The 26423-nt window shown below is 43.3% G+C and overlaps 1 protein-coding gene across 1 annotated transcript in view; it reads left to right on the top strand.

The window, feature by feature from the left end:
* The first annotated feature begins 1230 nt into the window (after window positions 1–1230).
* The window catches only part of BMPER (BMP binding endothelial regulator), a 146351-nt gene continuing 121158 nt past the window's right edge, over window positions 1231–26423 (top strand). The window contains exons 1-3 of the mRNA XM_086468291.1: window positions 1231–1348; window positions 2258–2343; window positions 25747–25846. Coding sequence (XP_086324417.1) covers window positions 1231–1348; window positions 2258–2343; window positions 25747–25846 — 304 coding nt within the window. The remainder of the gene's footprint in view (window positions 1349–2257; window positions 2344–25746; window positions 25847–26423) is intronic.

Raw genomic sequence — 26423 nt, 5'->3', positions numbered from 1 at the left:
CGGTGATGTCTATACCTAAACCTTGCCTGTGTTTGTACTTAGGATAGCGTGGATCTGCAAAGGGCAAGTGTTGAGGAGGAGCTGCAAAGGCAACAGCCCGCCGGGGAGCGATGGACCAAGACCCGCACGCAGGTCAGGCTCGGGGAGGGACAGCGCGGCCCCGAGCGCTGTCACCCCGCTGCGCCCCAGCCCCTCGGGCGGGCTGAGCCCAAACCCCGCCGAGCCCCAGGCTGCCCCGGTGGGGAGAGGCAGCCCCGGGGAGGACCGGAAAAAGCCCCTTCGGGGGGCAGCGGCCCCGGGAAGCGGCGGGCTCCGGCTGCGGGAGTTTGTGCTGCGGCGAGAGAGGGGGCAGCGCAGGGGCCGGAGGGGAGGCGGGGGGATCGGACTCGGCGGCCCCGGCCGGGCGGGCAGCCGGGGAGCGGAGCCCCGCCGCGGCGTTCCCAGCGGCAGCCTGCGTGTCCCCGCCGGTCCCTCCCGCTGTTCTTTCCTCTCCCCGCTCGCTGTCGGCCGGCAAAACCCGCCCGCCAGCACAAACGGCGCTGACACAAGCCGGGCTGCGGAGCCGGGGACAAGCCCGCCGGAGGCGCCGCCGCTCTCCGCCCAGGTACCGGGCTTTGCGCCGCAGCGGACCTCTCCGAGGATCCACGTTTCCTCCCCTCCTTACTCCTCTTTTACCTTTTCCTCCTCTTCTTCTTTCCTCCTCCTCGATCGTCTCCCCGTCGCCCGCCCCACCCGCCGAGCGGCCGCGGGCGCAGCCCCCCGACGCCGCGGCCGGCCCGGGCGGCGCTCGGCGGGGCCGGGAGAGGGAGTGGCCGGGCATCTCCCAGCAGGGAACCGGGGTCTGGGGCTGGCAGCCTGTCTGTGCGTGTGTGCGCCGGGGGGGAGGGAGGCATGGGGGCCGGGGGGTGCCGGAGGAGGGACTATGGGGAGAGAAAGGTATAAGAAGGGATGCGGGCAGGGGAGGGGGGTGATGGAAAGAGGGGGTGCGGGGCCGAGGGGCAGGCGCTGACAGCTGCTTTCCCCGCACCCACAGTCCCCTCCCCCGGTGCTGCCGTGGGGTGGGACTCCCCGGCGGGCCACAGTCTCCTGTGCTGCTTCCCACCCCCCGCTGCTGCCCGGCGCCGAGGGTCGGTGCTGCGGCGGGCGTGCCGGCGGCGGGCGGGCTCCGCCACCCGACGGCGCGTCCCGGACGCTGCCTCGCAGCCGGCGGGCAGCGGCACCCCCGGGACGATGCTCCGGCTCGGCGGGGGCTGGCCGGCGGCCCCCCGCCTCGTCCTGGCCGCCGTTGCCGCTGTCCTCCTGGGCGCCCTCTGCCTCCGCGGGGCGCTGGCCTCCTCCCTGCTCACAGGTAAGGGGGCGCGGAGCGGGCGCGCAGGCTGCGCGGTGCCCACCTGCCGCCGGGACCCGCCGTCGGGCGCTGGGGCTGCCCCGCGTTTCGCGGGAGGGGTGGGCAGCTGGAGGTGTAACCGCGCGGTGCGGGGCAGGTGAACATAGGAACCGTGCTTTTCCCCCCTTTTTTATTATCCTTTTTTCCCCCTGCTTTTTTTGTTTTCCTTTCCCTTCCCTTCCCTCCCCCCCCCCCCCCCCCCTCCCCCCCTTCCCCCCTTCCTTGGAGAGCTGTATTTTCCTGATATCTGGGGTACGGAGGGAAACGCTGAATCAATTTCTAGCGCGAGTGAGGAGCCGTTAGATTTCGAGAAGTGAATCCAACATGACACAACACTGGCTAATCAGCGTGAGGGCCGTAAAGGGATTTCTAATTTGATGCCGTTTGACAGCTAGTCTGCTAATTTTGACTCATTTGCCAGTTGGCTGTTGTGCATTAAAAGGATGCTTGGTTTAGGGCTTGAGCTGTACTCCTGCTCCAAGTCCTCGGAGTGTAACGGACAGCTTTCTGCTGGGTGCAGCGAGCTCTGGGTCTGTCGTTAAAGAAGTATCCTGCTTTGCGTGGAGTACTCGTTATTCTCCACACGTCATCTGAGAAGAGAAGAAGCGTCTTTCTTTGCTATAACTGGGGCACAAAGAAAGTCTAGGTTTGTGCAGCAGTAAAAGGCCAGTCATTTCCCAGTTCCCTTTGGAGTCTTACAGGAACGCTGAACATCTTTGCTTGCTTAAAACAGGCAAATTAAGGCAAGATTTAAAATCGAAGGCTAGGAATGGAGCAGGGGTTAAACATGAGTGCTACAACGATAGTTTCCAAAACCAGCTGGGGGAACTGAAATATATCAGTATTTTAAAATTTTTATTTTTATTTCAGGATCTGTTGCAAAATGTGAAAATGAAGGGGAAATTCTGCAGATACCATTTATCACAGACAACCCTTGTATAATGTGTGTTTGCCTGGTAAGTTTGAATTTCACATAGTGAGAAGATTTAGGCCTGTACTAAAAGTAACTGCACAGAGAGGGGAATATTTCACATCGTCAAATCTTGGGTGCCTCTGTCGCCTTTATGTAACACAAAGTTATCTCAGAGCTGAGCTAATGGAAAGTAATCCAATCCATGATCTGGCAATCATTTCTTTGACTTTAAAACTCTTGGGCACAAAGCGTACATGACTTTAATATGACATTGTGAAACCGCATTTACCATGTGAATTTGGAGGGAGAACTGTTTTCACAAAGTCAGGGGTGCACACAAAAGTGTTTGTATATAGCTCAGCAAAGAGAGTGAAAGGTGAGGTCTGGAAATGCTGCTACTTTGAGCTCCCACATGCTTAGTTTCACACGCCAGTGGCTGAGGAGCTGCAGCAAGGTGCAAGGTGAAGGCTGCAATGTGACTATACATGCTGTAATAATACAACAGTGAAAGCACAAGTGGTGCTTGCATCAGAGCGCTTTGTTCTGGGGATGACACTGCCTGCTCTGCTGGGAATTCAGTGGTTAATAATGCCGTTAGCTGATACACATTTTGGGGAGAAACATTCCCTTTCCTTGTAACTCTGCTTCATAGTTAAGCATTTTTGGGAGCAATTCAGCTGGACAAGCCAAGGCTTAGAAGATATTGAAAAACAGTTGTTCTAAATAAAACTTCCTACAATATATTTAAAAGAAAGCCATAAACCTTAATTTGCTGTTGAACACAAAGAAAAGTATAGACCAGAAAGCATGACGGTTTAAATTTTGGAAGTTATAGAAGAGCTGAATGTACAGAATGTGTTCTACTTTAGAATTGAAATATCAAGACACCCTCTCCCCCCTTCTATTATTGCTATTAATATCGTTAGCATTAGCCAGCCAGTAAGTCTGTAGCAGACTTAAATAATTGTTTCAGACTGCCTTTTAGAAGGCAGTTTTGGCAACTGTAAGATGCTGATCTTGAGCCCCATAAGGCTGATGTATATTGCTGCCCCGAGTTCAATAGATTTTAAGTGAGACTCAGTGATAACTTTTTAGCTAATAGTGATAAAGAATAAGTTATTGATTCTTCTGACTAGAGGGAGATGGAGAAAGGAGGAGCATGGGATGTGGTGAGCAAAGAAATCAAAGAGAAAGCAAAAAAGAGACGAAGCTGTGTTTTATCATGGATCACCTTCCCAAATATGTCTGCCACCACTCTTGCTAATGGAAGCTGGTGTTAACCAGCGAGGAAGCAATTTATCTGTGAAGGAGCAGAAGTTCAGTCTTGGGCATCAGGGCAATAATGCATCAGGGTAAAATACTTGTATTTATAGATCTCTCTAGACCTTGGCTTTATTAAATCAATGAGCAGCCTTTTAGTGCATGAACATGAAGAACTGCAAAAAACATTGGAAGTAAGAACTCTAAATCTCTGTGGTTTGTAAGGCTTTACTTTAGTGAAATGGCAGCTGAGGGCATTTGGCTCCCTTCTATGCTAAGAGGACACTATGTTTTATTAGGAGTGTGGATGCCTAGTGAGTTACTGCAGTTACCTGCACTGAATACGCTCTGTCCTATTTCTGCCAAGAGATAAATGTGATCTTTGTTTCTTGAGTTGGAAGCTGAGAGACCTGCTAGAGGAGAAGGAAACCAGTCTGGACATACTGACTTTAACACTGTGCAGCATCCAAAGCAATGACTTATTGGACAGCCTGTTGCTGAACTCTTTGTTGAGTCCTGCCACAAGGGAAAAGATCAATTTTAAGAGATCTGGGGAGAGCAGAAACAAAAGAAACGATGTGGTATTTGTGACCAGGAGGGAAAAGAGAACCAGGTTTCCTTACATCCAACTAAAAATACTGTTTAATAGTGATTCTCAGTTAGGAACCTTCTCTGGAAGACTGATCATACTCTTCAAGGGCAAACCTGATGGATGTTCATATCATAAGAAGTGAGCAACTAAAAAGAGAGCTTAATCAGCTGTTCCAGGAAGGAAGCAATTGCTGTCCAGGAGAGAACAGAAAATTCAGCAGAGGGCACTTGTGTTAAAAACACCAGTGCAACAAGTAACTGAAGGATTGGATTGGATTATGGCAGGTCTTCCCTAGCAGTGATACCTTCCCATGACTGCAAGCTGCCATAAATAGCTGCACGAGTTAAGGAAATCTGAGCGGCTCTGGGAAGAAGAGGAATATCTAAATAACTGCCTTCCAGGCCTTTCCCCATCTCACAAATGAAAGGAGACAGAACTGAAATGTGGGAACTGAATCATCAAGTGTTTGACAGAACTGACTGCAGATTGTGTCCTGCAGAGGATGGGGATGCATCCTAGCAAAGGGGAGAGATGGAGGCAGCATGACCACAGTGGTCTCCAGCTTACTCTTAATAGGCTAAATCAGTTGGGAGGACAAAGCAACAGCTAGTACTCTTAAGAGCAAATGTGGTAAAAACTGGAAACTCATAGGTTATGAGTAAGTTGCAATAACGCAACAAAAGCCGTAAAGAGCAATGACAAGTGCAATTCCTTGTACACCACTGAGAAGCCTTGGTAGGAAGACTAAAACCAAAAGTTCTCCCGTGGATTGGCAGAGACAGGGAAGACTGATATTCATGATGGCAGCATGAACAGGAGCAAGGCAGATAGAGCAGAGACTGGCTTCTGGGGATGCTGCTTTAATAAAGCTTCCAGCTGTAGTTTTAGAGTTACTGGTAACAGTAACTGGATCTTGAATGCAAAAGGGACACGGGTGGGGATGTCCTAGAGACAGCCAAGTCTAGCTACCAAATAAGATGAGTTCATTCTTGAGCATCTGCCGTAATATATGAAAAGAGAAGTTTTGGTGATAACAGGAATTCAGCCTGGGGGACATGTGCTGGAGATTTGTATACAGTATATAGTAAGTCATTCACTTCTAAAGTATAGGTAATGCTTTTCTAATAAAAAGGCATTGCACCCACCATGAGATAACTCTGTTTTGGAATTCCCTATTTGTTGAAATGAAATGTGGTGGAGTACACAGAACAGCACTGATGCTTGTCCTTAATATAAGGAAACAGGTAAGACTTAAGAGCGTGTATGTGTGTGTAAATGTACACTGTAGCTCCGTATGCAAGAACTACCAGCTGAACAAGCCACTGGCTAAAATCTAGACTTCCCTAATTTGTAATTTATACATCTCTAGTTAATGGTCTTAATAATGCCCATAAAAGTGGTCATTTTTAGCATCTGTAAGACAGTAGTTTCAATGTTAGCTTTTACAATTACAACACTTTAGCAATGGTATATTGTGTCCATCTAATCATCTCTAAGCACTTAATAAACATGGATGAGTTTGATCTCCAAAGAACTGGTCATTAATTACAGCTGACTGCAAGAAGTGGCTGATTTTTGACTTTGGTTTTTTGGGGTTTTTTTTTAGAGAAAAACATCAAAGTCGAAGAAAGATTGTGGTTTATCCACAAGGAATTTCTTGTAGGACTGTGATGAAAGCTCCGTCTAACTCCTGGTCTAATGGTTATACTAGAAAGCCATCCCTTCTCACTTCATGCACTTTCACTTTACAAGTGGATGTGGGTGGTACAGTTGCAGTATGAACACACTCGTTTTCTTTTTTGTTTCTCTTTGAACGGGCAGGCTGCAGAGATTCCAGGTTTTTTGGGTTTGCTCTCCTGAGCTTGTTCTGAGGCATGGATGGGCAAAGGCAAATTAAAGCTGACTTTGTGATCCAGAGGTTTTGAGAACTATGATGTATGACTTGCTGTTGCTATCTGTAGAATGCTCTTAGAGCCAGTGTGCTTTGGTCTTCTGTTCACTTCCACTTTGAGTGTCTGTGGTTCCACATCTCCGAGGAGGTACGCTGTCTCTGGAAAGCTACCATGCCGCCTGCCTTTCCATAGGGCTTGAGATACTGGAATAGTGCAAAGCAGGCTGAAGGCAACTGAAAGTACCTGCTTTCTCGTGCATTTACCTTATATGCTGTTAAACACAGAAACTGGAGAAAGCACTGGCATCCTTAGTACTTAGAGCTAGTGGGTAAAAGAGATATAGAGAAGTTGCCCTGGAAAACTGTTTTTCTTGAAGCTAGGTTATGTAAAAAGTGCAGAACGGCCTACCTGTGAAGTGCCGTGGCTGAGCATCCCATTGCAACCGTATTTTTAGCTAAAGACTTTTCTGATGAAAGGATGGAAAATGCTCTAAGCTGCAGCAAGCTCTGTATCAGAGGAAGGTGAACAACTGAAAGGAAATTCTGGATGTGATGGGCAGTAGCAAGGACTAAGTCAACCAACTCTGTGAATAAAAAAATATTGTCACAAAAAAGGGAAACTGTTATTTCAGATAATGATGTGGCCCTTGACAGTACAAAAAAATATGTTAGAGAACATATGATTGTGAAATTATTTTATGCTTAGTGGCCAATAGTAAGAAGATCTGATGTCCTTCTGGCTTCTGAAAATCAAAGTAGTGAAACCGTGGGTTATGAAGTTGACTGAAAAAAGTTTGGGTTTTAAAGAACTTGTCTAAATTGGCAATGATGATTATAGGTAAAAATATATAATCTTGATGGTATTTATAATGGAATTATATTGATTCAGTTTGAGAAATTAGTTCTTTTATTCCAGTTATTAAATGCTTTAAGACCACAAGCAATTATAACTACATTACCTAATGCAAAAATTATCTTCTAAAAATATTCTCCCACATCTGTGGAAAAATGAGTTTATTTCAATCCGTAGGAGCATTTCACAGACCTTATGCATTTTGAGGAACCCAAACATGTAATGTATGACAGATTCGCCTCTTTATATTTCAGATGTGAAAATTTTGGGCTGCAGGTAGTGGAGGCACGAGTGAATTTCTGATAGTAGAAACAAAACTTCGTTAATGTGAAAACTTACCAGATTTTTGTGAATTTTGGATGTTTTATATGTTGAGGTTTTCAAAATGTTAGGGGAGAAATGCTATTAACAGAATATTGGGGGAACTTTCTTTTATATAGGTGTCAGCGTATAAAATAGTCATGGAATATTTTAAGTTCAACTCTGGTACAAGTACGGTAAATGATCAAGTGCAGCAGAGTTTTTGTTGGTACAGCTTTTTGGCTGGAAGGTATCGAAAACTCAAAATAGAAGTAGGCTCACACCTGATATTATGGCATTTGCTTTCAAGAAATATATGCTTCAGCATACGTGTGGAAAAGACATAAAAATGCTACAGCCTGTCGGAAATAGGTGAAATGAGAACCTGTGCATAATTATAAGATGAGAATGTAAAAACCACAGAATTAACAGCCTGAATTAAACTTCGAAGTGCTGAGTTTTTTGAAGGTGAGATGAGCTCAGCAGTGACAACGATGACAGGCAGTGGTGCCAGTGGTGGTGAGGAAAGCCATGTCATTTTGTGCTCATTTATTATCGTCTGCATGGATGCTGAACACCTTGCCAGAAGCAAGCAGAGATCCAAGAATAACCCGTCCATTGGCCAGTGGTGTATGTAGTTTTAAAATGAACGTGGCAAAACTGCCAGCTGAAAGGGGCAGGTGAGAAGCCAGGAACTGCAAGGAAACAGATAAGCATACCTCAGCTAACAGTGGCATTTATATCGCAAGAGCTTTTTTTTTTCTATTTTTGTCAAGAGAATGAGGGGTTTTAGTTTTGGTGTGCTCTTTGTGGGGAGAAAAAGGTCTTTTATTAATTTTTTATTTTTCCGAAACACTTTAGAGCAAAGTGAGTTGTGTCAAGAAACAGCTGATAAAAGCCTGTAGTGATCTTGACAAACCTCATCTAAACGAATGCCGTTTCCCCCCCACCTTTTTTCCTCCCTCTTTCCCTCATGCCTGCACCTCAAACTTGCCAACTGCACCTGAGGACTGGTAATCATATGTCTCAACCTTTTATCACCTAAATCCAGAACAGAAGGAAATAAATGTGAGCCAGAAAGTGTAACCAAGTGTTGGAAACCTGAGAAAAGTTTGGAGGCAGGAGCTCAGGAAACTAGAAATCAGAGCTTTGCTTGGCGTAAGTTTTATTCAGCATGAAACATCATTCTGTAGTTTAAATTTCCGCTTTTAAATCCAAATGTGCAATGTAGAATTTGACCTTTGCTCATAAAAAAAAAAAATATGTTAAATTTGTCGTTATAAGACCTAGTGTTCTACCTAGCTTGCACCGACAGAGTAGTGAAACCAAGTGCAAGCAAAACAAAAAATTGAAGAAATAACCTCAACCCCTTGTCCTCCTTGCACCACCCACCCCTGACCCAAACCCCAACTCCTCATTGCAGACTAAAGCAAGAAAGCAACTAGTTTTGCTGGGGTTCTTTACCTATAGCGTGGTTGATTTCTGTGGCACAATACACAAGGTGAAAGCGCATAGCTAGCCTGAGAGCAAGTGTTTGACACATGTTCAGTGAAGATGGCAGTGTTTTAGTACATCAGGATTCAATTGTTGTTGCGTCAAGGTATAATGCAGCCCAGATGACTTTTAGTGGAGTAGTGCATATTAAAAAAAAATATAAAAAATCATCAAACAACTCTTTCATACCTATTTTATTTAATTTAATTTCAATAGTTTACATACATCAACTACAGAATCTACCAAGACTGCATCTTCTTTCAATTTAAATATTCTTGGTCTTTATTATTGTATAATATAATCAGCTTTCTCTTCACCCACAAAAATAACAAACAAAGAGACAAAAAAGCCTATGATACAGTAGTGTACTGGTAGTTTTCACCCCCATATTACTGCAGAAGAGAATGTTATTTTGATCGGTGCATGAAGGGTTCCTGGAACACAAACATGATCAACATGATGAAAGCTGTATTAGTTTTTATCCAGTTTAAAAACAATACAGATGTATATGCCATCTCTTAAATGAAAAAAAACCAACACCCCAGAAACAAACTCTGAAAACAAAAACCAGTCTTAACTCCATGTCTGGTGCCGCTGGGCATCCCATATATGTTTTGTCGTGGAGACCAAATAACAATGTGTGTGTGTGTGTATATATATATATGAAGACGGTTTTGCAAGTGAGAAGTGAGTCAGTTAATTGGATCAAGAGCCTAGAGCTGGTTAATTACCTGTTGTGGAGGTGATTGCCTTGGTAGGCTCTCCTGAAGGATGGTTCAGGTAGGTAGATTCAGTTGTACTTGTTCTTAATTCATACGATACTTGTAAGACAAGGCTTTGGCCTGACTGAGAATGAAACACAAACTACCTATGGTAGAAGATACTCAATCTTGATCCTCTAAGTTTCCAACAGCAGTGATAAGGCAATGTTCATGTCAGTTTAATGCCATATGCAGATATGGCCACTCTAGCCAAGTAGTACCATGTGCAACATCTCATCTAATTTTCTCCTCTGAGGAATGAGTACAGGTTGTATAGCTGGGTGTTGTGTCTGTGTCATCCATGGACCTTTTGAAGTCTACTTTCTGTGCTTTGCTTCACATCCCAGAGTGGCCTCACAGTGGCACATCCCTATGCAGGTATGTTTGCCTTTAGTTTGCTGTGCTCTATCGTGACATTTAGTTTGGAGATGTGGTGTGCAGTCACATGTGGCAGCTTATGATGAAGCCTTTCTGGAAATCTGCAGGCTTGAAGAAGCTATTTCATGTTGTTCTCAGACCACATGGGATAGTGAAGAGTTCACTACTTGCACATTTCTAACACAGAGTCAGCTGCATCAAGCAAACATACATATGCACACAGTGCTGAACTGATTATAGGTCTTGGCAAAACCCTCCTGGAAGAGAGCTGGTGATAAGTGACTGTAACGATGATGAAGATCCAATCCATCAAGTATGGAAATGAGATTCTCTTTGGCATAATTAAAGGATTAGAGAACTCAAATACAAAAGAACATATTTAAAATATATAAATAATATGTGGAAAAATATGAAGGGCACAAAAATGCCATAAACTAAATGGAAAATTTAATATCAGTTGCAAATGTCTTTGGAATGTGTCTATAATAAGTGCAAAATGGATCAATCTAAGTTAAGGCACTTTTTTATTGCCAATAAGAAAAACATTATTAAAGAGCCAGTCCAATATCAAAATGGCATTTTAAAAGCATACGGTTACCTGTATATAGTTTTTATTAGCTTTCAAGTTTCTTCCATTGAGTTGTTAACGGTCTTTTTAAGAGTTATGGTCCTGTAAGTGAGTGGCTCACAATGTCAGTACTTCTGCTGTTCTGCTTTCTGCTGCTATATAAAATAGATATTTTTTCCCCACAAAATATCTGGTTTTATTTCCCCATCATGTTTTAATAGAAATTTTTGAGGGAAGAAAAATATTAAGCAACAACCAAAAAATCAAATGAAAATGCAGCCTTTTTATATTGAGTTTATGGTCAAATAAAAGGCCAATGTGAAGAAAAAACAATATTGTATAAAAGCTTTTACCTGTAATACTACTATTAAAATGACTATCATACTGGTACTTGCTCATATTGTACCTAATAACTGCTGTAATTACTTCCTTTGAGGCCTCTTGGCCTCTTCATTGTATGCTTTAAGCTGCAGCTAAAAAAATTCCTAGTCTGACCATTTGTCTGCTTGAGCTCTGTGCAGCGTTTTGCATCCAACTAAATCAGGTGCTGAGCTCTGGGTCCAACTACAGCGTGGACCCCATCCCTTGTCATCCCCAGGAGCTGACCTTGTGTGCCGAGATCTGGATTTCATATACTTTTTGTTTGTCTCTCCCATTTTTTTTGTTAGACTTTTTTCCTCCCTTTGCCCCCTGTGTCTGGAATCCACTTGCTCTAGATGGTGGTTCAAAATGGGCTGTTAAACTAGGACTGTGTACCACCACCTCGCTGAAAAAACAGCATGTCTTCATGCATCATTTATGATTTGCATCATCTTTACTTGTTTCCTCATCTGTTCTACACATAAACCTCTTGGCTGTAGTTTTCATTTTCTGTATTGTATCTTAGATTTTTTGGAGGGGGAAGCACTGTGTGTTTGTGCTGTAAAGTGCTATGGCAAAAGGCAGTACTTTGAAACAGAATTAGAGTTGGAGATCTGTTTGTTCTTGTGAGCACAAAGGATGGAAACATGGTAAAATGCCATTTAGAAAAATAACGCAAAAGGTCTGATGTTTTCCCTGACAAATCGAGGCCCCAGTTTTTCTGACTCCCTATTTCAAATAAACCTTTTTTGCAAAGCTTCGGTGTCAAAGATTGAATCAGGCTGTCTTTTAACTCTGCTTTAGAGCTATGCTTACATGGTTATGCTACATTTTGCTCCGCAGCAGGTCTAGTTCATGTGGGACATCTGCAGGTGGCCGCGTGGTAGTGACGCTGCCTTATTTAGGCGTAAACCCCAACCTGCAGTGTTGAAACTTCCTGTAAATTGGATATTTAGTGCAAATTTCTTCAACTGTGTAGATTCTTCTGTTTCAGTTTTAAATTACTCTGTGCCAAGCACTGTGTTAGCTTCAATGTCCAGAGCTGTGCCGGGCTTGAGAAGTTGAAGATTGCCATTTCTGCTTCACACCAAAAACCAGGTATTGCTCAGCTCTGGGCTGCTAAGGTTCTCAATGTAACCCTAGGCTCCCCTGCTGGCTGAAGGGTTAGCTGCCCTTTTCTCCAGATGGCCGTGGTATGGCTCATCTTTTCTTTCATAGCTAAAGATCTTGCTTGAGGCATGGAAGCAGCAGCTCCACACTCCTTCCTCGGGGAGATGCAAGCCAATGTGTCGTAGAGACTTGGCCAGGAAAATCCGATTTCTGATAGCTCATAGACTGAAAGTTGTGTGTTTTGTGTTTTGTTTTCTTGTTTTGTTCCTTTTTTAGCTGTTCCTGGCATCTTTATATTGAGTTATACTAAGTGGCTTTAACAGGAATTGGATCTTCCCCAAGGTTTGGAACCACCAAAATGTATTCTGATGGCCAGCTAGAGTCGTACATTTGCATCTGTTTTTCTGGTTTGCCTTATGATTTGTTAGTGGCTGAAGAATAACAGACCTTTATTGTCCTGAGGTTGTCTCCCCCTCCTTTTTTCTGTCTGGGTAGTGATGTGCAGTTGAAGCATGGTTTGAGAGAGATGGGGAAGAGCTGATAAACGGCTGCGCTAGGGCTGCATAGTGGTTATGATCTGATTGTGTCAGTTAGTGAAACACCTCCAGGTTGTGCCACTTGGAAGACACTGGGGCAGGAAGGAGCCAGGCAGGGTGGCTGGCCTTCAGATAAGGCTATTAGCTGAAGGATTGCCTGTGGGACCTAAAATACTGATAAGAGGAGCAGGCTCTCTTACTATGAGACTGTTGATCTTTGGCTTGTGACAGAATATTTTTTTCCCTGTATATGTCAGTGCACAGCTAATTATTTTCATATTTAGCACTTTACCCCCTGCCCCAAATACTCAGCTCTGGGGAGAGCTGGAGCAGTTAACTGGGTTAGGTGGATTGGTGATTCAATGTGGCAAATGCTTTTGATTAAAATAAATGAATAAAATTATGTTGGCAGGTAGAATGCAAAGCATGCAAGCTTTTTAGCATGTAAACCAAGGGTTGGTGGATGGGTTGTTTGTAAAAGCAGTGGATAAAAAATGCTGGACAATTAAAATCATTATACATTAAAATGTTGATGGTGTGATAGTGTAAGAAACCCTTTTAATAGACACATGCTTGAGGCATAGTTTGTCTGTGATCTAAACACATTAAGCATTTCTGGAGAAGCTTTCTGATGTGGACATTTAAGATGCAGCATAGTTCACTGATACTGAACCAGAGCTTGTTTAACAAGTGGAGGAAACAGAAGCAGCGTGCAATTTGTATAGCTTCTGGAAAAATGTCTGTATATGTCCGATTTAACTTGGCAAGGTTTCCAGTCCTGAAGCAAAAACTATTTGACCCAAAAATCAATCTGAAGTGGAAATTTAGAAAAAATCTAGAACTCTAGACCTTGATAGTAAGAAATTCGAGTGGTTTTATGTACTACTTGTTACACAAAGGGTATGTATTTGGTGTCTAAAACTGTGTTATAACTATTTTGGTGTAGAATATCTTTGATGTCATCATGCTTCTTGGCATAAATAAACCAGTCCTCATATGGAAACATACAAAGGTGGGAGCCATAAAGGGGGAAAGAAAGTAAATCACCTACAACAAAAGGGAGGTTTGCTGGAAGGCAACCATCTGGAGAGATGAGTAGGCAGCTCTAGCCTGTTCACTGGCCATTACCTGCATACAAGACAGCACAAAAACTACTGGTGAGACAGAGCTCTAGTTGAGAGGATATGATGTGACTCCAGGAAAGCTATGTATGACTCTGGTATTTTAAGCATCTTCTGGAGACTTAATATTGCTACTGTATGTTTGTGGACAACTTGTGACTGTGGCTATAAGGTACTGTTACCATCAAAGGATTTATGTTCACCTGCCGAGTAGTGCTTAGCTTGGGCTATTGGCCCATGCAGCCCATGCTAACTGTCTGGTCTCCTCCATTGAGAAGACAACTCAGAACAGGGATTTCTTATAGCTGGCATGCTGAGCAGAGAGCTGACAGGAGGTGCTGAGTACGAGGCTTACCCTAAATCCCTCTCTCTATCTTGGGGCCAAGTACCTCATGCTGTGCCATTCAGAGTTCACTGCGCTGACCTGGGTGACAAGAGTGATCTCCTCTTATGTCATACAACTGTTGCTGGAGGCTGTGAGAGAAAAGCAGTTTATTGTCAATTATATCGAAAATCATTGATGCAGAGATTAGTGATCTCATCTTGGTCAGGAAATTTTCTGCTCTTCTCTAGGCTAGAGAACTGTGTTTCAATTGCCTGCATAAAACACAGCACTGTGGACAGGCTGGATGAAATGTTGTTCCTCTTCCAACTCAGATGGGGCTGTGCCTTGGCAATGAGGGCTTTCTCTAATTGCAGAGGAAGGTACAGTTAATAAAATAGCAAGTTTCCAAGACTTCAAATGGATACTTTTTATTTTTCTTCGGTTCAGCCCCAGGTTCTCATTTTTACATGGCACTTGAGTCTCTCATCATAAAGAGCCCTTCTTATGCTAAAGGTGTGAAACCTTTGGATTTCAGACCATCTTTCCATCTCCCCTGTGTTTTCCCCCTGGCTGCTCAGGTAGTAGCGTTGCTGCCTGAGTTCTTGGTTTTTGAAGAGAGCAGTGCTGTCCCACACAATGAAATCATCTCTGGCTGCCTTGCGAGCGCTGTGGACTTTGAGCCAGGCATAATCCCTTTCCTGACATTTGAGTCTCATTAATTGGGTTAACAAGATGCTATCTGCACTCCATAGTTATGTAGATATAACCTATTAGCAAAAATCTTAATGGCACCTGATATATCACACTGCCTTTACATTTATCAAAAGGTACCACTGCAGGAGTTGCTTCCAAAAGCAGGTTGTGTTCTTGGTCCCATGAGTCCCTTTATAAGCCATAAGAAATGCTGGTGGTCAAGGCCAACCGTTCAGATGTCTTTAAAGTGTCCCACTGGTGACCAAAAATCACTTTGTCAAGATGACAAATGGCTTGTGCATAGCCTGTTCACCTTAGAGCTTCGCTCTAATGTCAGCTCCATTTACTTGTCAGAAACAGGTATTTTTTTTACTTCCAGCAGTGCAAGTGGGCCAGGGGACAGGAAGGAGTGAAGGAAACACAAGCTGAGGAAAAAATCTGCTTCTATGGCCTCTATTCAATGTATTATTATAGTTGAGATTCACAAGCTTTGGACATACCAGAATGTGTTTGTTTGTACATGTGCAAAACAGAAAGAAGATAATTTGCTTTTCAGAAGTGAAAACTGTCCCTGCAGGGCTACAATTATGCAAAAGCATGTTTTAACCACTGGATTTTTCAAGCAGAAAGTGGTTGTGCAATATTAGTTTCTTATTTTGTACAGCAAACTTCTTTCCAGAGCAATGTTTAAAAATAACTATTTAATTAACTGGGTCTGCCCAGTACATAGGGCATTGTGCATGTGTCTGCGCTGAAGAGCTCGGCTCAAACCTGTGAACTCACGCAGGTAGTTTCATTGACTACAATGGTATTGTCATGTGGCTAAGTGATCACTGCTGTGAATGAGGGCTGTTACATCTCACCCAAAATCAGCAAGGGCCAGGCCACAAATATGGTCAAAGTCAGCTCAAGGACTGTGAAAGCGATTCTGACAGCTTTGGCTTTTAGTTTCCTCTCAATGACTTCCATATCGCTTTTGCTTAGTTCACAAGTCAAAATATGCTTTTTCTCCTAGTAGTTACAGCGTTGGCTGAAGTTTTGAAAGTCACAATCTAACTTAATTTCACAATGCGGTTGATCACAACAAAGGAAAGCTTATTCCACTTTCCTTCTTTGCATCTGATGGAAGCTTTGCATCCATCAGAAGTTTGAGTAGATGTGAAGTAGAAACTCATAGAAATGAGATGTGTCAAATAAAACATCATTGTGGTGCAGGTTTTTCTGACTAAATTCTCCCCTGGCCTTGAGCCTTCTCTTGCTGGCACCAGCTAGATGAAGTCTGCTTGAGGGGCACTGCTGCCATAAGCTGTCTGTGAGTTAGGATTCCTGCCTGCCCCTCCGAGATTTTACTAGCGTGGAGCAGTTGCAGCAAAAAGGAGTGAGCCTCTGTGAGTTGAAGGCAGCATGAGAAGACACCAAAAGCTCTTGCCCTCTTCAAGGAATCCTGCCTGAAATGCTCTTGGTCCTTGTCTCTTCCCACTCTTCTCTATACAGATTGACAAACTGGGGGCTGCCCTTTCTCTCTGCAGATCGCCGTGAATAACCTCCTCTTGTTTTCTAATACCACAGTGTAGTACAGGCAAGATCATGTAAGAAAACAAATGTGGGGTCAGCACTCAGTTTTCTTACAAGATCATTAAAACAGCAGTGTCTGGAGGCTTTTTGCCTAAATAATTTATAATAGAAAACAGACTCTTGTTGCTTTCTTTTGGGCTACTATTTTTATTTGGTTGTTGTTCCTCAAGTGTTTTGGTCGTATTTCAAAACTTGCTTCAATTAAATGAAAAGGGTTTGGTTTTGGGTTTTTGGGGTTTTTTTGGTGCTTTCCAGTTTAAAAACTGTGCTACTACTCTGAAACTTCTAGGAGTCCTCTAGATTATGAAACTAGGATTGTCAGGGATTTTCCTGACAAAATAACATTAAAAAACCAACATGTAGATTAAAAATTTGGAAGAAAGTAAAAAACCCTTCCCTCCCCCAGCTGAGATCTCCTGTTGCTGCTTCTGGCATGCATCACATCTTTGAGGATACAGTATCATGAGAAAACTGTCACTTGGTGATGTATTAGGGTAATATATCATGAGAGCATCGTTTCTTTAGAGGATATGGGCAGTAAAAGACATGATTCTGGCCAGACGGAGCAGCAGGGGACCTTGCTTTTTTTTCTTCCCTTTTCTTTAATCTAGCCCTGTTTTTGTGTTGTACAGAAGTGAGTTTCTTCATGGGATATGACTTGTTGCAGAGTAAGTTAGGAGGCCCATTGGGCTTTTTAAGCTCTTTAAGAAGTACATGGCCTCAAGGGCTGCTTTGTTCAAAGTTTTTAGAACAGACTGAAGCCCAAAACTAGAGCATTTGCCACTGCCCAAATCTCCAGTGTAAGAGTTGAGTAAGCAGACTTCAGACAGAGAAGGCAATAAAAAAGATGCACTGACAGGTGACTGTTGTTTGGATAATATACTTGTAGATTTAGCCATCAAAATGTGATGAAATGATATTTATAAAGAAACAGTCTTTTAAATAAAAGTCAAATGTTTTCATTCGCATCAGTAGAAGAAAACTTACTGTTTGTTAGTATTCAGTTTGTAATAGAAGATATTGGTATCCAAAAATAGGAATTCTGAACTGACGACTCAGGTTTTGATGTACATTTTTATTGTTTTCATGATTTTGTTTTTTCTCTCATTGCAAATGTCTGCTGGAAAATAAGTTGAACAGTCTACAGGACCAGGATGGCAGTAGTTAAATGAGCAAAAGTAGAATATTGTTAGGATGCTCTTTTTATGGGCCTGAGTTAATTTTTGAGATGGGACAGAATGTGACACTATGGCTTGATCTAAAATTTGTTGAATTCCAATGATTTCATAATTTATTTTAAACCTTTGGCACAATCTGCTTTTCCCTCTATGAAATCAGCTTGATAATTCATCAGTGCCATCTTCAACAATTTTTTGGGGTAGGATTTACTTAAAGTGTTTTCAGACCAGTTTGGCTTGGGGATGATAGAAGCAAACTTCTTCTCCAAGATGTCCTATGACACTTCAGGGGAGTCAGCAGAGAAGCATGCTCCAGGAATTAATGCACCTACGGCAGCAATACTGTTCCACATCTGCTGACTTCAGCTGTGTGCAGGTGGCCTCTGGATTGAGCTAAGGTAGTGGAAGATTTTATGGCCCTCGGCTGCCTATCACTTATCTGGGAGGTAAACCAGGCTAGGCTGGACCACACTTTCAAGATCACTCATTTAGCTCAAAATGAGTTGGGCAGTGATCATCTGAAAAGTTCGTTGGCTGATCTGAGTGACTGGGAACATCCAACAAGGGTAGAACATATGCCTATAGGGTTGGGTCAGTGAGCTGTAACCTTTTCCAGCAGCACAGGTACAGATTTGCGCCTTGAGCTTCAAATAGACAGGTATTGCCTGTGACTACTGTTTTCTTAGGTATTGGCATCAGATTTAGGTGACTGATAATTAATATGAATTCCTTATTGACAAAGTAGAAAAACCTTTAATTTGTTTGTTTGTTTAAAAACACATTTAAAATTAATGGGAAAATGCTGTGAATTTTAAATCCATATATCTTGTGAAATGCAAAGGTGTGGTCTCCCATGAGAACCCCAGTGCCCACCCCTTCCCTGAAACCTGGCTTCTGGATTACTATAAGTAGTTTCTTGGACTGCAGGATGAACTTCTGGGAACCTGTGAAGACCGTGTCTCTTATTGCTAGAAGACCATCATGCTATTCTGTTGACAGGTAAAGAGTTTTGCCTTTAACTTTACAGCTGAAGAATTCTAATCCAAAATGGCACTTGGAGGTTGAGGTGGAGGCAGGCAGACTGAGAGCTAAGTGGTCTGGATCCTGCTCTGGCTTTCTCGCTGACTTAATCTGCAGTTATGGTGATTTTGTCTGGCTATGTCTACTTTGTCAATAAGCTCACTGGAGCAGGGATATACTCCTTGCATATGGTTATATGATGTCTGATGTAATGGGACCTGATCCCAGCTGCAGCCTTAGCAGTTGCAAAAAAATGTAAGAGGAACAAAGTGCTTTCTTTTTTTCATGTAGTAGTGCAGTGGGTGGCTGTCAGGGAGTGTTCAGGATTGCAGCAGGCCAGCGAGGTCACTTTCCTCATGCTGGTGAACATCATTAACCACAGTGGGGGAAAAAAAAAATCTGTTCAGTCTATAAGGGGCTGTGAGTGATGTGTCCTGACTGACTTGCACATACTCATGTCTTCCTCACAGCAGTGGGGAATACCTGTTTGCAGTGAAATTTGGTGTCATCTTTCAGCAGGGCTTTTGTTTTAATCATCTTTCCTAGGGAGCGGGGAGAGCTTGAATTATGAAGAGGGTGGTTGATGCTGGCTGAACACCACTGCAGGGAGAGCTGCGGCCTCCTCCCTGCTCGCCCTCAGAGAGGCCAGATAAGCTAAAGAGATTACAGGGATGAGGGGATAAATCAGAGGCTACCGAGTGCTCTGCTCAAAAAAGGAAAGAGAGACTCTGTGGACTGAACTGGCATATTTTGTTCCTGATGAAATACCATCATTTGCATCTAATGCAATGTGAGTTCAAGGCAGGAGTGCCAAAGGAGCAAGGGTAGTAATTTCAGAAATCATGCTCGTGTTGTGCTATGGGCAAGGACCTAATGCTGAAAGTAGTGAAGTGTATGTTTGGCTTCAATCCTGTGAGTCTTTTTATTGCAATTGAAGACATGCTTAAAATCACAGGACTTTTCTCTCTGTGGGGTGAAGTGTATGCCTTGGCGTTTGTAGGTTTATGTGGGTAAACAGAGAGAACTATATCATTTTGCAGAGAACAGACATTGTTTCATATTGGAATATTTTTTGCCCCTTGAATTTAAAACCACACCTAGTGTTCCAAATCATTCTTGTTATTGTACCCACAAAATTTGTTTTTGCAAGGAAAAAAACCCCAAACATACAATTGGAGGGGAAAAAGGAAATGAGACCTTTTTCTCATCTCCCTTGACAGTGTTTCAAAATGTCTGCAAACCTCTCTTCTTGGGGAGTGGTGTCTCCTCCCCGAAGCCAAATTATGTGGCTTTTGCTCAGATAGAGAAATGCTCATGGAAGACAGCAGTCCCACAGTATTAGCAAGGATTGCTTGCTTGCATCAACTCTGCCAGTTAAAGGGAGGTTTTTAAATTGGACCCAAGAGGGTGAGTTCAAGGCAGGAGTGCCAAAGGAGCAAGGGTAGTATTTTCAGAAAGCGCCTCAGGATTTGTCTAGACTGAGTTGTGCATGTGTCTGAGCCTGTTTTTGAGCTCAAGTTGACTTAATGTTGGGGTTGTCTGCACGTAAGCATAGGTGCAGGCATATGTTTGTGAGCCTGGTGTTCTCAAGCTTTACAGAGGGACAGAGCCTGTGGCCAGTGCTGGCCCAGCCCTTTGCTCCTATGCCCTCTGTGGACTGAGTGCGGCTCCATGCGCACTCGAGAGGATGCTCTGGCCTTGTGCAGCATTTGCCAGCAGCGTGGACAGAGAGCGTGCGGGTCATGGCACACAGTGTGAGCCTGTGTTTGAGTCTGCCCTATGCCTTGCAGTGGAGATGTTGCCTATGTGACTTGAGTGCACTTGTTCCATTCATTTTTAAATGGATTTTTCTTCTTCTAAGGTCATATGTGCATATTTGAACGCTGCATCCCAAATTCCCCAGGGGTAACTTTTGCCATTGTTTGAAAATTGCTATTGTTTTGGCAGATGATCCCACAGGCTTCTCCTGGCAGAAACTTCGGGACACTCTGAACTACTTGGTGAGGAGTCCTATCAGAGTTACTAGTGGGACTGTGATGAATAATGGTAAAAAACAAATGTTTTCAGGATTAGCCATTAGTGGTAGTTCATATTTTACCTAATCTGTCTTTGTTGCTTTTATTATTTTTCTCTCCTCAGCCTTTTTTGGTTAAATGGAAGTTTAAGCAACGTTTTTCCTATTCAATATAAATAGTTAACCTCAGGATATCAGAAATGCAGTGCAAGCCTCCTAAAAGCATTTTCAAAACATAAAAAGGGAGAGAAAAAAAAAAAAGCAAGCAAACCCCAGACTCTCACAATGGAAATTGAGCCCCCTGAGGACCTGCATCTGCAAGGTCTTCATCAGCCAGATGACAGCACAACAGTGGTCTTGGGGTACTGCTGATGGAGGCACTCCCTGGTGCAGCCCTGAAGACATGAAGCAAACTCCTGATTTTTATTTTTTTCTTCTCTTCCAAGCTAAATCCAGGTTGAGAAGAGCCATCCTCCTGGTGGCTGCTGTGAGCCAGCAGGAGCCCAGTGGGGAACCCTGTAGAAAGTTGGCTGCGGCTTCCAAGCTGTGGTTTGGCACGCATCCTCTCCAAGACCTCTGCCAAATATTCAGATTTCTTTTTAGTGCCTTTTTTTTTTTTTCCTTTTCATGTTGGCATTCTATTTAACTGTACCACATGAGTTTAAGGCCATTAGTTTGATATACTTTGTCACCAGAATGGACTATTTTGTGTGGAGTTCTTTGATGGAAGGTAAAAATACGAGCTGTATGTAGAAGGTGAACAAATTGCGTTGAGAGGAGGTTGTAGTAAAGGTAACATGAAGCAGTAACACTGGTATTAGGTCTGGTTAGTGTATCTCTCCTGTATAGGAATTTGACATCACCTTTGCATGCTGAGTTAAAGAGACCTTTGGTTCCCACTGGTAAAGCGTGGGAGAGGAGAGAAATGTGGGCATCCAACAAAACTTTATGGTCTTCCCCCAAATGCATTAAAATGTGAGTTCTCTGGCAGTTGGGGTCAGTGAGTGCAAGAGAGGAGTCCAGGGTGATCCTCCAGCACTTTCCTAAATTTTCCTTTCTGAGGGGCTCTGAGATTCCAGTGCGAACTCTTTGCTGATCTGAGCACTGACTGGGGAGTTGCGTCAGCTGTGGCAGCATTGTTCTGGATCAGCCTGACCTCTTTTAAAAAAATACGTGTTTTTCCAACACTAATAAAAACCTTAGCTGAGGTTCTCCCTCTTTCTGTGTGTGTGCCTGAGCACTAAATTAAAAAAAAAAAAAAAAAATCCCAGATGTGAATCTATAAACCATCTGTTTAAAATAACTATTGTGCAGGACTATAATTAAAAGTTATTTATTATGAATCTTGGGATCCTATTATAGATTTGACTGACTCCCAGGTTTCTGATTTAGCAAATGGTTTATGTATTTATGAGCCATGTGTCTCTTCCACACTTTTCGGTGCCAGAGTGTGTGTCTTTTAAACAAAACAACAAAAAAAATCCCCTGCCTTCCCATAACTGTTGGCTTCTGAATGTTGCCGTCTAAGAAGTTTTCTCTTAAGAACAGCAAAAATCAAAGTATCGTGAGAGCTTTCAACAACTCCAGAGACGCTGTTGACAACACAGATGGAGGTTTGGTAACGCAGCTCTCCTGTATGCAGCTACTGAGTGACTTTTTAAATGTATGGCTGGGACAAGTAATGAAATGTTATGATTACTGGGGGTAGGAGGGGACATATTTGGAAGGAAAGGATTTGTTGCTAAAGTCCATTTGCTCTCACCCTCTTCTTTGCCCTTATGAAATGGGAGGAAGGCAAAATTGAAAGAAGCAGATGGACAGTACACATTAATAGCAGTGTTTTGGGCGACAGGGTGAAGGGAAAAAAAAAAACCACCTCCTGATGACAATTGCTCTTTATTTTATCTTTGTACTTTTACACCCAGTGGGCCTGAGAGATCTGCACTGGATAATGCACGACTGCAATAGACTAAACAATGATTTACCAGCCCTGTTTTATCTGCTGCTGTCCTATGATTGATCAGCACAGTACATTAACCCTTTCCTCCACATCTGTTGGCCTAGTTTTCCACAAGATGCAGCATTGAGATAAAACAACAGGACTTTTGGAAAGAATTTTGGGATTAAATCTGGTCCTAGAAGCAGCAAGAGGCACTTGGATGTGCTTCCCTGGATCTACGCTTGTCTCTTCATAGTACAAGAGGGATTTTGCTGTGAAGACAACCCAGGGCAGTGTGTTGCGGCTGTGGGTCTACTGTATATTTGTTCAGCAAAAAGCCCCAAAAGGAGTGGTGGGGCCTGCACCCTGAGCAATGCTGTACCTCACACCCTGGAAGAGCAGCCCAGCCCTGATGGCAGGGAGTTAGGCACCTTGAGGTGGCATCTGAAACAGACTTTTGGAGCCACCTGGGGCTTGCCTGTAATACTAGCTAAAGAGGAGGATCAGCTTTTTTCTCGTGCTGGCAACGATTGTCTCTGTTTACCTGGGATACACAGACCTGTCCCTGCAGGCAGATCTTGCTCTTTTCTTTTTTAAAAAAAAAAAAGGCGGGGGGGGGCGGGGTCAGGCAGTGAGTGTGACACCTCCTGCCTGCCTTTTAGCACCATGCTGTAACAATTCACAGTTGAGACAGTGATCCAGGTTCGGTGCCCTCTATGTCCAGAAGCAATTCAAAGATTCATCTCCTGTATTCCCAACAAGCATCCTTACTGCTGGGACTAGTGGCTTTTGCGAGCACAAGGAAAAAGCCCCTCTTCTGCTGAGCCTGGAACACTGAGCAGCAAGTAGTTCAAGGTCTACTGGGATAGTGAGAAGAAAGATGGATCTGTAGCCTTCTGCTTAAAACACTGTCCAAGGGGGAAGGACCCTTCAGTTTCTCTTTCTACACTGTGGGCCACTAATGTTCTTTATGTGGAACAGCTGCTTAATGTAAAACAGCCCTTGGCACCACAACACAAACTCCAAAATCTTCCATCCCAGAAAACTTCCTAGCTGCTAGGATGTACAGCCTGGCTCAGTTTTGCTTTTTCTTTCCAGTTACTTCCATCCTCACCTGTAATGCAAGTCCTGAGTTTGGGGTTGAGCCATCAGCATTGCTGGTGATAAGGGAAGAAGAGTAAGATCCAAATTTGGCTGCCCTCTTGGGTTGGCTCAGTGGTACCAAACTCAACATTGGCAGAGATTTCTGGTTTAAGTGATGCGGGGCAAACAGGAGGCTTTTACTTAGGAACAGTAAGTAGCAAGTATCTCCTGTTTGAAATATGTGTCAGGGTTTTCCTTAGGAACGTTTTTGATTGCCAACAAGAAGTCAGGATGTACTTGAGGGCAGAGGGAGGCAGCTGGTGCTCAGGGGAGAGGATGAGAAGCTGCCTGGGAGGCTGGGCTGCATGAGATATTTGCCCCAGGAGTCCCCTGGGAAACAAGGAACAAAGAGAAATAGAGAGCTGTGTTTTACTTCTCATCTCTCTCGCTGCGGTCTGCAATAATAATTTCTTCCTTTGAGGAGGGAGTCCGACGAGTAGCTGCCTGCTGGACCCCTGATGTGTGTCCAGCCCAGCTAGGTTAGCCCAGAAGGGCACTGTGCATCTTGGATCTCACAGAGGTCCACGATGCATGCTGTAGCTGTGTAAATCATGTTTTCCAAAGGAAGATAGTCTAAACTGGGTTTTGCCCTTCCTTCAGGCCCATTTTCACCATGCATAAGATTTTCTCACAGACAAATGTAATGAGGCCGCTAGGCTTATTAAATCTTTCCTTAAGCAAACTCTTGTTAAAGAGAATCAGAGCTTAGCAGAACCCTTTAAAATACAGACTGTTTGTAGTCGATTTGGTAAACTTGATTCTGCTGCCCTTCAACAGACTTTATGGAGGCAAAATCAGGGGGCACTACATTCACGTGAAGGAGAATCAAGAGTTCACCCTGAGCTGTGAAAAGAAGTTGCTGAGCCAGTTGCAGTGCTGTGCTGTGGCTGCTTTGTGCCAGTCCAGAGCTACAGACCTGCCATAAATTCAGCTTAACTTGCCAGTTAAATTGCATTTATGGTTGCTTTGCAATGCTGGAGTGATGCAGAGCAGCCAGCACATAGCAGTGACTTGGCATTTTACACTAGTTGTTTGTGTCGCTGCAGCTGTGCTTTAGGGCCTGATTCTCATTTGCTGATTTCACACTGGCTTGGTGAGAGTGAGTCCTCATTTGCACTGATAAGATTGAAGTGCCTTTATAGCTCCCATTAGATCAGGCAGTGACTTTGAAGAAAATAAACCTCTGATTTTAGACAAAGAGCTGGAGTGTAATAAAAGCTGTGTGTTATCCTTCACAGGCACCTTGAATAAGGCCACAGGGAGAAAAGAAAAAGACTGGAAAGCACAGCTTCTTTTCCTTTAGTTTTATGATTTACATTTTTGTAGCCCTTTGATTTTTTTGGTCTCTAATTAAGTCATAAGATTGAGTGAGGTGGGTGCTTGCATCTAGTAGATGGCCACCTGTATTACTTAATGAACTGAACTACTAATTATAGGTGGAGGTGACTTCAGAGGCTGCTTTCAGACAGGAATTTCAAGTAGCAGAATTTTACTGAACAAAACGCCCAAAGTATTTGTTTTCTGCCCTTATTTAAAGGCAGGGATAACCAGAAGGTTTGACACCACTGGGGCAAGGCAGGCCTGTAAATGGAATATTTCTCCTGCCTGCTGTTGCACATCCTCTATTGATGTGTGGTCTATGTGCTCTTTGGCCTTGGCCATGGCTGGCTTTTGCCATAGAAAGTTGACACTGTAATAAAGTACAGTGATTCTGCCTGCTTGTGGTGTTTCCTTGATTCTCAGCGTTTTGGGGACAAACACAAATTACGGTAGTCTCTTTTCTAGTATAGTATGTAGTAGCCTCTTTTGAAGGACCTCTGGGTAGCTAGGTAAGACTGCTAGCTAAAAATGGCTTTTAGCAGTGGCAGAGAATTTTGTTTTCTCTGAGCTTGCCACTTCTTCCTCATCCGTCTGTCTTTTTGTCACAGTAAGAAACGATTCCTGAGCTGTGCAGTTCGTGGAGCAGCACCTTGAGACCCCAAGGATAGTTTAACAAGCGCATCATGTAGCTAGTTTTTCATTTAAGTAAAGTGGATTGCTTCAGTGGGGCATAGTTTTCTGTGCTGTGATGGGTAGCGGTCATGAATGATTGTCTAAGTGGAGTTTAAACACCATTTACTTGGGCTCCTGGATAATTCAAGACTGTTTTCTACTGTGTTCCTTCAAGGGGAGAAAGGTGTTTTGAATCACAAGGACCTCTCCTGAAGCAAAAGAGCAGATTGCTAGCCTCACATTTTATTTTCTGAATTGGAAGAAATGGTAGCCATGGATTTGGTTTGCTTGCAATAGCTTTTGTCTACTTTTTTTTTTTTTTTTTTTTTTTTTTTTTTTTCAGAATAAGGAAGTGACATGCAAAAGGGAGAAGTGTCCGATGCTCTCCAAGGACTGTGCTCTCGTCATTAAGCAGAGAGGAGCTTGCTGTGAGCATTGCAAAGGTGCGGTTCCCTTCCTGTTGTTTCCCTCTTTTTAAAATGTCATCAGTTCACATTTATGTTGCCAGAGATAGGACAGAGTTGGGAGCCTCTCAGCTGGGACTTGGCTGTCACTGGAGGCTAGAGAAGGGCAATAACCATAGTTAATAGAAATATGTTTACAAAGCTGGTGGAGATGCATAGATTCACATATTCGTCCTGTAATTATTAGTTCTTATGCAGCAACAATCCTTTAGAAATACATCTTTATTGTACTTCATTGGTATGTTGTCAGTCTTTTGAGAGGCATTTCCTGTTCTAACTTCATCAGAAATATTTTAGGTCAACATCAATCTGCTAGTAGTCACAAGTCAACAGGAATTCCTTAAACTTTTTGTGGGGATGGACAGAATAAGAATAATGCTTCTGACTAATAAAGAGTGGAGTAATTATCAATGACTATTCCTCCTCATACTAGAAACAAACCAACTATTCTATTCATTTTACTAAATATTTCCTGATTCAAATATTAATATCATGGACATTTTTATTAAAGCCAAAATGGGCAACCATCTGAACATTATACATTTATTTATTAAAC

The sequence above is a fragment of the Leptosomus discolor genome, chromosome 7 (assembly GCF_034619465.1).
Source record: "Leptosomus discolor isolate bLepDis1 chromosome 7, bLepDis1.hap2, whole genome shotgun sequence".
NCBI classification, from domain to species: Eukaryota; Metazoa; Chordata; class Aves; order Leptosomiformes; family Leptosomidae; genus Leptosomus; species Leptosomus discolor.
Note: the sequence above shows the minus strand (reverse complement) of the source record. Positions and strands in the feature narration are given on the sequence as shown.